The 13,120-nt window shown below is 42.1% G+C and overlaps 1 protein-coding gene across 3 annotated transcripts in view; it reads right to left on the bottom strand.

Moving 5' to 3' along the window:
• The window catches only part of RFWD3 (ring finger and WD repeat domain 3), a 39,519-nt gene extending 29,501 nt beyond the window's left edge, over positions 1-10,018 (bottom strand). For 2 of the 3 annotated variants that reach the window (XM_079119664.1, XM_079119666.1), the window contains exons 1-2: positions 9,883-10,018; positions 1,747-2,473 (exon numbers count right to left, since the gene is read on the bottom strand). In XM_079119664.1, the coding sequence (XP_078975790.1) occupies positions 1,747-2,473; positions 9,883-9,925 (770 nt within the window). In that variant the 5' untranslated portion in view covers positions 9,926-10,018. The other variant, XM_079119665.1, reaches the window with a different exon arrangement.
• Positions 10,019-13,120: the final 3,102 nt, after the last annotated feature.

Here is a 13,120-nt window from a genome sequence, read left to right as displayed (position 1 = left end):
CTCAGACAAAGACAAAGGAATTTGTAACCTTGGCTGAGTCAAGTCATTCAACTTGGCTTTGGTTTTTGGTGCTGGGGATTGAACCCAGGCATACACTCTATCACTGAGCTATATCTCTAGTCCTTTTTATTTTGAGTCAGGCTCTAAGTTGCTGAGGCTGGCCTTCAACTTTTTTGTTTATTTTTTTAGTTGTAGATGGATACAATACCTTTATTTTATTTATGTTTTTATGTGGTGCTGAGGATTGAATTCAGTGCTTCACACATGCTAGGTAAGTGCTCTACACTGAACTACAACCCCAGCCAGACCTGGAACTTTTGATCCTCCTGTCCCCTAAATCACCAGGATTACAGGCATGCACTACTGTGCCTGGGTGACCTAGGTTCTTTTTCTTAGTTTTATTTTGTAGTTGTTGATGGATCTTATTTTATTCATTTATTTATATGCAGTGCTGAACACTGAACCCAGTGCCTCACATGCTGGGCAAGCACTCTACCACTAAGCCACAACCCCAGCCCTGACCTAGGTTCTAGACACCTAGTCCAGGGATAATCTTTCAGGTAAGTAAGCAACAAACACCATACTGAGAAATTCATCCAAGAAATTCAGAAGTTACAAGCAACTAGTCCTAGGAAAGTTCACACTTTTGTATGCAATTAGTGTGAATTTGTTTATAAAATGGAATTGGGGGGAAAAGTTTTAGTTTCACATTTACTGGCTGCAGAATCTACATTTTTTCCATTGAATCACACAGTCCTTGGCCTTTAAGGTTTGTTCCATTTGTGGAGATACACATATGGCTATCAGTGACATAGCTTAACTGACATCTTTCAACATCTAAATTCTATAACCTACTTGCTGAGCAGATTCTACATACATCAATTTTCTGAGTATGGTTTCTGTACCATGCCAACAAGATAATTTGGCCTCTGCAGTGGTTTTATTTCTCTCTGTAAAATGGTATCTGGTTTATAAATGTCACCCTCTTATGAGATGAATATCACATGTCAGTTCCCTGACCAAAAGCAATCAACTTGAGACCCTCCAACCAGACTGAGTGTATGAACAAGCAAAAGTGATAACTACTGCAAGAGGACACTGTGCAGTCAGCCAGTTTCTGGGAACACTATTCTCAATTCTGAGCTGTGAAAGGGTAGCCCATGTCCCCAAACTGCACTACCAGATCCCACTACCTATGATACAAATGTATGAAATCTTATTCTGCTTTTATAGTCTGAGAAGTGCCACATTAAATAATGATATTAATGCACATCTGCAACTCAAGACCAGAGCCATAGTAATAGCAAACTCTGAGACAACAATCAGCAGGAACCATGGGAAAAAGATGATGTGGATGTAGCCCAGGGGTAGAGTGCTTGCCTAGCATGTGTAAGTTCTGGGTTAGTACTTTAAAAAAAAACAATAAAGGCTGGGGATGTGGCTCAGTGGTTAGGCACCTCTGTGTTCAATCTCCAGTGCCAAAACCCAAAATTAAATTGAACAATAACAAAAATGAGCACACTTCCATAGAAACTATTACCAGAACAAATTGGCCCCTAGTTTTCAAAGCTTATTCCCTCAATTACTTAGTGAAGTAAAACAAGACAAACATTTTTATTTCTACCTGACTTATAAGGAATTAAGGGTTCAAAACAGTTATCCTGGACAGCATTTGGGGTATGACCAGAGCCTGAGTTTCATAATTCCTAGGATGGCACTGATCATATGACTTATACATAAATTCACCTGGCACTTTCGGTCCTCTGAGATCCTCCAGCTCTTGCCCTCCGGGAAGTGGACCCCCTCCTCCTCCTTGCTCTCACTGGCCCTACACTTTGATCTGAAGGTGGAGGTCTTAGGAATTCCAGCATGCCATGAAGTCTCTGCAGCCCACTGATGAAGCTGTTCATTGAATCCAATGAAGATGCTTGGAGAGTACGGTTAGCACCAGAGCCCTGTCTAAGCTCTTCTGAAGCTCCAGGATTGATGTTCTCCACATTCTCTTCTGAGAGCTCTACTTCCTCTGTCAGGTCAATGGACACCTGTGGAGTAGGCTGGTGTAGGGGTAGTACTCCTTGGCTGCTGACTCCTTCAACAGGAACAGGTTGGAGTAGGGGTGATCTCCCTTGGCTGTTAACTACTTCAGTAGGAACAGGCTGGAGGAGAGGTGGTCTTTCTTGGCTGCTGACTCCTTCAACAGGAATAGGTTGAAGCAGGGGTGGTCTTTCTTGGCTGCTGACTCCTTCAGCAGGAACAGGCTGGAGCAGGGGTGGTCTTTCTTGGCTGCTGACTCCTTCAGCAGGAACAGACTGGAGCAGGGGTGGTCTTTCTTGGCTGCTAACTCCTTCAGTAGGAAGAGGCTGAAGGAGGTGTGGTCTCCCTTGGGTGCTGACTACTTCAATAGGAGCAGGCTGTTCAGGAGCACGATCTAATTGCACTTGAAGATCATAGTCCATTGCTTCTTGAGCCATCACTGGGAAACATTTGTAAAAAGTATTAGTAAAACAGATAAAACATGTTATATGGCTAATATAATCATTAGTCTTTCAATTTGTAGCACCGAGACATTTTAAGATCTAAGAAGCTAAAGTGTTTTTGGTAATCAATACTTTGCCCCCCTAAGGAGCACATATAGCCAGGTGTGGTGGTGCACATTTGTAATCCCAGCTACTCAGGAGGCTTAGGTAGGAGGATCACAAGTTCAAGGACAGCCTGGGCAACTAAGTAAGACCTTATCTCAAAATAAAAAATAAAAAGGCTGGGGATATAGCTCAATTGTGGTAGGGCACTAATGGGTTCAATCCCCCGTACTGAAAGTGTGTGTGTGTGAGGGGGGCAGCACTTAGACCACACTAACTCCCAGAAACCCTGCAGTTCTGTGTCTCACTCCAAACATGGATGTTTACAAAACACAAATGCATATAAGGCTATAACTAATTTTAGCAGGCAATATTCACTTTCTGTAGTATCAAAAGTTATAAAGGACAAACACGACATTTTTTGTATCTGTGTGTGGCGCTACGGATTGAACTCAGAACCTCGTACATGCTAAGCATGTGCCTAACAGGAAGCTACATGGCCAGCCCTGAGAACATTTCTATACTCGCAAAATTAACTCAGTTATTATCTTTATATAGAAATTTACCTAATTCCTCCAAAAAGGCTACATAATTTTTATTTTCCATTTCATTATTTTTGCTTCCAGTCTCTAATTCTATTACATTTCTCCATTCAACAAGTATTTGTTAAGCAGCTGTTATACCGTCAGCTACCCGACAAAGACATGTAAGACCACATATTACAGAATTTACATTCTAGTGAGTTTCATCCCATACTATCTTCTCTTTAAGTCAGTGAACAAATAAAGAAAATTATATTTGATCTGAGGAGTGGAGGGGGATCAAGAAGTGCCACTTAAAACATACAGGATTAAAAGTTGACCACAGCTGGGCATGGTGGCACACACCTGTAATCCTAGGGGTTTGGGAAGTGGAGAAAGGAGGATTCAAAGTTCAAAGCCAGCCTCAGGGCTAGGGTTGTAGCTCAGTGGCAGAGTGCTTGCCTAGCATGTGTGAGGCACTGGGTTCGATTCTCAGCACCACAGGTAAATAAGTAAAATAAAGGTTCATTAACTAAAAAAAAAAAAAAAAAAAAAAAAAAAAAAAAGCCAGCGCCAGCAATTTAGCAAGACCTTGTCTCAAAATAAAGAATACGAAGGGCTGGGGATGTGGCTCAGAGGTTATGCACTAATGGCATTTAAAATAAAAAACAAAAAAACTGACTATATGAAGAATCAAAGAAGAGTTTTCACAAGGAAATCAGTGCATAGTTCCCTGGCAAATACGTTTAATTCATAAGAAGTGAGCAGAACAGTGTAATGAACACAGGAAAAGAAAACAGGGATTCAGTCAACTGGCAAGATACCATCATTTGAGGTCTCATGGAGCTTGGTAAGGAGTTTCTTCTGTTAGCAATAGACAACAGGAGAGCAAGAGTGCAAGTTAGGTGACCAATCTGGAGCAACTGTGGGAGTTGAGACTAAACATGGAGATAGGGGCAAGAGTGGAAGCAGTGGTGGTGTTTTAAGAATCTTAAACTTTAGCTTTAAGAATCTTAACAAGTCAGGTGTAGTAGGTACATGCCTGCAATTTCAGCAACTTGGGAGGCTGAGGCAGAAGGGTAGAGTTCAAAGCCAAACTGGCAATTCACCAAGACCATGTATCAAGATAAAAAATAAAAGGGCATGAGGATGTAGCTCAGTGGTAGATCACCCCTGATTTTAAACTTCAGTACCTCAAACAAAACAATACAAAAACCAACCTTCTCAGTCTTTTGTGGAGTTTCTGGTTTTTGTTTATTTTTGGTACTGGGACTAGAACCCAGGGCCTCACATGTGCCAGCACATGTGCAAAGCAAGCACTCTACCACTTAGCTACAGAGCCAGCCCAGTCAGGCTTTCTAAACTCAGCAGAAACAGATTAAACCATCACAGAAGAGGGCCAAAGACTAAAACCAAGGACAATACTTAAAAGGAGAGAGGACAATAACAGACTTCATGGAAGAGTGCGATGTTTTGCAAGAATATTTTAAGGAAGGAACAGTGAAGAGTGTCAAGTGAAGCTGGCACAGTGGTGCACACCGTAATTCCAGGGACCCAGGAGCCTGACGCAGAAAAGATCACAAGTTCAAAGCCAGTCTGGGCAACTTAGTGAGACCTGCAGCAACTTAAGAGAGATTCTGTCTCAAAATAAAAACTAAAAAGGACTGGAATGTACCTCAGGGGTTAAAATGCCCAAGTTTAATCCCCAGTACCAAAAAAATAAAAATATCAAATGAGTCGGGCATAGTGGCACAAGCATTAATTCCAATTCCTTGGGAAGCTGAGGCAGGATAATCACAAATTCAAGTTTGGCCTGAGCAACTTAGCAAGACCCTGTCTCAAAATAAAATTTAAAAAGGGTTGGTGATGTAGCTCATTGGTAGAATGCTTGCTTAGCATGCATTAGGTCCTGGGTTCAATCCCCAGTATCAAGAAAAAGAAACTGTCAAATGCTGAGGGAAAGAATGGCCACTAGTTATAGCAATGTGGGGATAACAGATGACATTCCCACTCCCTCAAAAAAAAAAAAGTCTCCCTAGGTGGTGGGGTTGGAGGCAAGACTGGAGCAACCTAGTAAGTAGAGGGAATTCCAGCAAGCATGGCAGATGAAGCACTTGTATCTTTCTAGTCATTCCTGAAAACATGATAAAACATTTTAAAAGACAAAGAAACAATGGGAAAATAAATGCAGCAAACAGGATATGAGACATACAAACCATTTTTTGAGGCTACGAAGGGGACTGATGACTGACAGTTACTTAGTAGAGCTGAAAAGATGAAACTCAAGTGCCTGTAAAGAAGGGGGAAAGTGTGCCCACTAAGATAATTATAGAAATCAGGTTCCATAAGTGTTGAAAGAGGGAACTGAAAAGGATGGTTAAAAACCTATGAAAAGGCCCTAAGAAACTTAGACTGTCTCAAATAAATAAAAAGGGCAGGGGATAAGGCTCGTTGGTTAAGCACCCCTGGGTTCAACCCCCAAGTACCAAAAAAAGCCTATGAAGTAAGCTGGATATGGTGGTACTTGCCTGTAGTCCCAGTTACTTGGGAGGCTCCTGGAGTCCAGGAGTTTAAAGCCAGCTAGATCACACACAGCAAGACCCTATCTCCAAAACAAACCCGGTTCCACTTCTAAAGCCCATGAAGTAATCAGCCTATCTCCTAATCCAATACCAGCCAGCCAAAACAAACCCAAAACTTTCATCTCCTATGCTGTAAAATCTGGACCAGGATGGAGGGTGGCAAAGTAATGAAAATAAGGAGTTAGGTGAAAATCTACAAACTGAACAATTAGTTCAGGATACTTCTAATCCTTATTTCCAGTTTTTTAAATTTATTTATTTTTTGGTACCAAGGATTGAACCCAGGGTGCTCAACCACTGAGCCACATCTCCATCCCTTTTTAATATTTTATTTAGTGACAGGGTCTCGCTAAGTTGCTTAGGGCCTCATTAAATTGTTGAGGCTGGCTCATGATTCTCCTGCCTCCCGAACTGCTCAAATTACAGGCGTGTGCCACCATGCCCGGCTTCCCCAGCTTCTTTCTCCTATACAAATCCAGGACACAATATTCTGGCTTATACATTGTACATTCTTTTTAAAAAATATTTTTATTTAATTATTGATGAACCTTCATTTTATTTACTTATTTATTTGCGGTAATGAGAATCTAACCCAGTGCCTCACACATGCTAGGCAATCACTACCACTGAGTCACAACCCCAGTCCCTACATTGTACACTCTTTCTGCCTGAAGGCAGGAGATTAGGGAATTATTCTCTCGAGAAAACACGCAGAAGGGGGAATAAAAAATATCATTATAGACTGGCAGCAGTGAATCTCCCAAGAAAATGGATGGGTCTATACCATCCATTAAATGGATGCTAGGTAAATACTAGCATTAAAAGCCTTCACTTGATAAAGTTCAGCTACTCATACATAGCTTCCAAACAGCTTTCCAGGGATCTTTCCCTAAAAATGAAAAGTAGCCAAGTATCAACTGACATTTGAGGAAAATCCCCAACATGACAGAAAAAGACCAAACTAGACAAACAGGGAAAATTGGGGGAAGAACGAAAGACAATGCAACAGTTAAAAAAAAAACAAAAACAAAAAAGAAAGACATCTCAAAACTTACAAACAAAACCAGTTAAAAAACTAGTTAAAACTAGTTAAAATCCTTAAGATTTTACCAATATATAAGATGGGTACAGAGGCACATGCCAGTAATCCCAACAACTTGGGAGGTTTAGGCAGGAGAATCACAAGTTGGAGACCAGCCTAGCAACTGAGTTAGACCCTTAGTAACTTATTAAGACCCTGTCTCAAAATAAAAAACGACTGGGGATGCTGTTCAGTGGTAAAGTGTGCCTGGGTTCAAACATCAGTGACCACCCCTCCCCCCCAAAAAGGGCTAAACAAAATATATAATAAAAAGATTTGAAAATAGGACCAGGGAACTCTTCTACAAAGTAGAATAAAGACAGTCAAATAATAAAATCAGGGGCTGGGGTTGTGGCTCAGTGGTAGTGCCCTTGCCTAGCATGTATGAGGCACTGGGTTTGATTCTCAGCACCATGTATAAATAAATGAGTAAAATAAAGGACTATCAACATCTAAAAATATTAAAAAAAAAAAAAAAAAAGAAAAAAAGAATAAAATCAGATCAAGTTGGGCCTGGTGGCACACCTTGTAATTCCAGCTACTTGGGAGGGTGAGACAGGTTTGCAAGTTCTAAGTTAGTCTCAGCAACTTAGCAAGACAATCTTGAAATAAAAATAAAAAAGATGTAGGGAGTGATACTGGTCAAATTATAGTTATATTCTGTGCATGTTTATGTACACGTATGAGTTTCCTTCATTATGTACAACTACAATGCAGCAATTAAAAAAAATCATTGAATAGAAAAAAGCAGGTTGTAGATGAATCCACTACCCACTAGGATTCCATTTTTAGGACATTTTAAAAACATGCATAACCATGCTATTATCTGGACTTATAAATATGATAGAAGTATAAAGTATAAAAACACTAGATTCAGAGAAGGTGCAGGCCTTCAACTATGGAAGTATATTTCTCTTAAAAAAGATGAAAATAATTATATCAGAAGGTCAAGATTCTTTAGATCTGAGTAACACATGCATAGGTCTTTTATTCTTTGTAGTTTTCAGTATACAAAAAAATGAAATGTCCCCCCAGCATATGTAGCAACCAGTTCTGATTATAACAAGAACAGAGCAGAATCCATGTCTGATTGATCAGTGTATTCTCCAAAGCATCAAGTTCATAGCAGGTTCTAAATACCTACTGAATGTATCCTCTACAATTCAAAAGAAATCCAAAAAACAACTAAGAACACATCAGGTGCTAAATATACTTTATTGATGGTCTACTATATGCCACCAATAAAACCTCTGTAGGGTTATACCTCTACCCAAGAACCCACCAAAGAAGTATGCTAAAGAAACTTTACCCCCACCCGACCCCATGCTGGTGATGGAACCCAGGGCAGGACCTCCAGCAAGTTCTTCAATACTCCTTGAAAACAATGCCAAGCTACAACATTTGTTGTTTCTTGGGTAATTAGGTCTCAGAGCAGAAGGCTCAAACTACTTCTAAGTGTACCCCAGAGGCATTTAAACATACGGGCTTCCTGAAAACAAAGGGCAGGAAAGGAACAAAAGGGGCAGAATCTAGGGAGTCACACTGTCCATCTAAAAGTCACTATTCACAGGTGTCTATTTAAATTAAACTGAAATTAAGCTGGGTGCTGTGGGATATGCCCAGGCGGTGTAATCACAGTGACCCCAGAGGCTGAGGCAGGGGGATGGCAAGTTCAAAGTCAGCCTGGGTAAATGAGACCCTACCTCAAAGAAAAAAATAAAAAGGGGTGGGGATGTTGCTTAGTGGTAGAGCACCGGTGGGATCCCTCCCCATAACTGCAAAAAAGAAAGACAAAAAAATATTGGGCGTGATAGTGCACACCTGTAATCTCAGCCACTCGGAAGACCGAAGGAGGCCAGTCTCAGCAACTTAGCGAGACCTTGTCTCAAAAAGTAAAAAGGGTTGGGTATGTTGTAGCTCAGTGGTAAATCGCCCCTGGCTTCAGTCCCCAGCACCCCAATAAAAAAATAATAATTAAAAACTTAAGTTCCTCACACTGGTCACATTTCAATTACTCAAAAGCAGCACGTGGCAGGTGTCTATCTTAATGGACAACAGGGACGCAGAACGTTTTCTTCAGGCAGAAAGTTCCATGGAACAGTGCAGGCCTGGAGCGAAGCACGAACTGGGGGTTCTCATCGCAAACCCGGCGCAGAGCCGCTTTGTCTTTAGTCTCAGCAAAGCCTGACCAACGCTACTTTCTATCAGCACCCACCCGTGCAGGCTCAGGACCCGCGGGGTCTTTCTGCGCATGCTCTGCAAGCGCTCTCCGCAGCTATTTTCTATGTGCGCCAGGAAAACGTCTGCGAAGCTTAAACCGCTCGAGTCCCACCCGCCAGCTTACTACACTTTGGAACGCAGGTTTCGACTTCCCCAACTAACAGGAGTTGAAGAGGCTGCGGGAAGCCAGTCCTGGGTTCAAATCCCTGCTCTCATTCACTAGCTGGGAGACCTGAAGTGGGCTTCCTAACTTCTCTTTTCCACCAGTTCTCCCGTGAAAGCGAGATAATAAAGGTATTTACGTCACAGCGTGGCAGAGAAAATAAAAATCAAGCTCCTCTGTTAACTTCAAAGTGATGCATACAACAGGCGCTAAATTATTAGCAGTCCGAGTCCACGGCCGGGTGCGGCGCACGGCGCCCGTGATACCAGCGACTCGGGAGGCTGAAGGAGGAGGATCGCCAAGTTGGAGGTCAGCCTCGGGAACTTACTGAGGCCCTGTCTCAAAATTTAAAGAAAAAAGGGGGAGGGCTATGAAAGTAGCTCTGAGGTAGAGGGTCCCTCGGTTCGATCGCCAGGACCAGAAATGGGGGGGCGGGGTCCGCGACTCGGTCCGTGGGGGAGCAAGACCTCCGCCTCCCGCCGACAGCAAACCCCGCGGCGTGGAACTCGGCTCTTCTCGTGACCGCTCGGCTTCCCGCCTTCCCCACCCCCACGCCGGCAGGCGAACCCTCGGCCCGGCGTGGGACCGCCGGAGGTCGCGAACCTCCTCAGACCGCGTTCCAAACCCGCCCGTAGCCCAAATCATGAGGCGTCCCTGGGTCCTGCGACCAAACCGTGGGAAGTTATCCCGGAGTTAAGAGGCCCGAGGCACGGTGAAACACAAATACCATCTTCACCTGAAGCCGGAAGGACGCGGTCTGGCTCACGAGCCCGCGACATTCCCAGTCGTTACCTCAGCAGAACGCCGTAAGCTCCCGCACCAACCACCGCTTCCCGAGCAACTCAAACGCCCCCTGCGCCGCGGATCCGGTGTGTTCCTATTGGACAGCAGCCCCAGGCGGTAACCAATACCGTCTCTTCTTCTTCCATTAGTCGCCGCTAGTAGAAACAGCGGCGCTCTCATTGGCTGGTACTCCGCGTATTTACTAGGCGGGACCACGCGAGAAGACGCCTCGTACAATTGGTAGAAATCGTTGTCCATCACCTCGCGCGCAGCCTCCGTAGAGTGGAGTGGAAGAGTGGTTTTTACCGCTCTTTATTTGAACTTTCTGGCGGGAGAAAGTTAAGAGGCAAAGATTCTTCGGTTCATTTTGGAATGCAGATGAAAATACTAAATCTGTAGCTTCAGTTGCTTGTCCTTATCACTTTAGTGAGGGACTGCCTTTACCCAAAGGACACTAGGTAATCGAGCCAGGAATCTGGAGCCAGTAAAGAGACGGGGAACAATCCGGATCAGAGAGATTCTCGGGGATTGAAGAGCTTGCCTACACAATCAAATGTTTTTGCCTACCCGATCTCTTCAATCGCAAACCACTCTAATAAAATGGAAGTTGCCCTAAATCTTCACATCACTTAACAGCAAAGAGTTTTCAAGCTTCTCGCGGAACGACAAAATTTCTCTTTTAGGATGAAGACTTAAAAATCTAAACCTCAGGCACAGAATGCTCATTCCCAAAATCTTATTAACTCAGCTTCCAGTTTTCAGTGGAATTGATAGCAGAGGAAAGAATAAATAAATAAGTCAGTCAGGGGAGAGGTGGTAACATTACCTCTGTAACCTCTACTAAGGTAGGAGGATCCAAGTTCAAGGCCAACCTGGGCAATTTGGTAGACCTGTCTTGAAATACAAAATAAAAAAGGGCTGGGGATATAGCTCGGTGGTAGGATGCCCTGGTTCGATCCCCAGTACCACAAAAATAAATAAAAAATAATCAAGTCATAAATAAATATGAACTTTACAATATTTTTCTCCTCCTAACCTGTCACCAACACCAGTATTAACATTTGTTCTTTTTCTTTTTCTGCTATATAAAGGAGCTGATGATGAGCTATAGAATACTATGAGGAGAAGGGAATTTTATAAACTATTAGAAAATATTATGGACCAGAAGGAAAAAGTATTATGATTCTCATTGTATAAGTATTGCATGTTCAGTGCATATAGACAAAGCAAAGAAGTAAAAACTAAAAATTGTCTCTAGTCAGAGAAATCTTTATTAATTTTATGTAAAATCTTTAAATACAGATGAGATGGTATTCACGTAGTTTAGGGCCTTGCTAAGTAGGGCCTCGAACTTGAGGTCTTTCTGCCTCAGCCTCTTGAGTGTTTGGGATTACAGGTGTGGACCAACATATCAGTCCCCCAAACTTCTGCTCTTTGAAAGACACGGTTAAAAAAAAAAAAAAAAAGTCAAGCTGGACCCTGTGGTGCATGCCTGTAATACCAGTGGCTCAGGAGGCTGAGGTAGGAGGATCACAAATTTGAAGCCAGCCTCAGCAATTTAGTGAGAACTTGTCTCAAAATAAAATATAAAAAGGGTTGGGGAATGTAGGTCAGTGGTAGAGAATCTCTGGGTTTAATCCCTGGTAACACACACTCACACACACACACACACACTAGAAGTCAAGCTACACACTAGTAGAAAATGTTTGCAAGTAATTTGTCTGATAAAGAACTCATATAGAAAACTCTCAAAACTCCATGACTATGGCTGGAGATATAGCTCAGTTGGTAGAGCGCTTGCCTTGCATGCGTAAGGCCCTGGGTTCAATCCCTAGCACACACACCCCACACACGTTTAAAAAAAAACAACACTACCTCATGACTAGTTTAAAAAAGATTCAATTTAAAATATGGGCAAAATATGTGAACAGAAACTTCACCAAAGAAAATATATAGGTGGTAAGTTAAATGAAAAGATGCTTGTTACCTTTAGTCACTAGGGAAAAAAACAAGTTAAAGTTGCAGTAAGATACCAGTCACTACAGAACTATTACAATGACCAAATTTCATTTCATTTTCTTTTGTTTTGTTTCATTTTGATACTGGAGATTGAACCCAGGGGCGCTCTACCACTGAGCTCCACCATCAGCCTCTTAATTTTATTAAATTTTGAGACAGGGTCTCGTTAAGTTGCTGAGGCTGACCTTTGACTTTGATCCTTCTGCCTCAGCCTTTTGAGTTTCTGGAATTACAAGCATAAGCCACCACACCTGGCCAACAGCCAAAATTTTAAAGGCTGACCATACCAAATGTTGGCAAGGGTATAGAGAAATTGGAACTCTCACATACTGCTAATGGAAGGAGGAAATAGCAGAATCTCCGGAAAAGACTTTAACAGCTTGTTTGTTTCCACAGTACTGGGGATTGAACCCAGGTTGCTCTACCACTGAGCTACAAACCCAGTCCTTTTTTATTTAGAGACAGGGTCTCACTAAGTTGCCAAGATTGACTTGGAACTTGCAATCCTCCTGCCTCAGTCTCTTGAGTTGCTGGGATTATAGGTGTGCTCCACCAAGCTGAACTTAGTTTCTTTTCTTCTTCTTCTTTTTTTTTTTTTTTTTTTTGGTGCTGGGGATCGAACCCAGGGCCTTGTGCTTACAAGGCAAGCACTCTACCAACTGAGCTATCTCCCCAGCCCCTGAACTTAGTTTCTTAAAAAGTTCAATGTACACCTTCCAGATGACCCAGCCATTGGTCTGTAGGTACTTCCTTAAGAGAAATGAAAGCATAGATTTATACAAAAATTTATACATGAAAATTCATAGTAGCCCTATTTGCAACAGCCAAAAATTATCAACAACTCAAATGTTCATCAACAGGTGAACAGAAAAATAATGTTATATTCATACTTTGGAATAGTTTTCAACACTGAAAATGAATGAATGATCAAAATATGCAACAACACAGATAAATCTCAAAATAACTGTTCTGAGTGAAAAAATGCAAATGTTTTACATACCATATGATTCCATTTATACAAAACTTTAAAATGCAAACTAATCTATAGTGACAGGCAGATCAGTGGTTGCCTAGGACTGAGGGTAGGGGGAGAAGAGAGAGTGTTGTAAAGGAGCATGAGAAAACTTTGGGAGTTGAAGGATGCGTTCATTATCTTTTCTTTTCTTTTCTTT

Source organism: Sciurus vulgaris, assembly GCF_902686455.1.
Source record: "Sciurus vulgaris genome assembly, chromosome: 17".
Taxonomy (NCBI): domain Eukaryota; kingdom Metazoa; phylum Chordata; class Mammalia; order Rodentia; family Sciuridae; genus Sciurus; species Sciurus vulgaris.
Note: the sequence above shows the minus strand (reverse complement) of the source record. Positions and strands in the feature narration are given on the sequence as shown.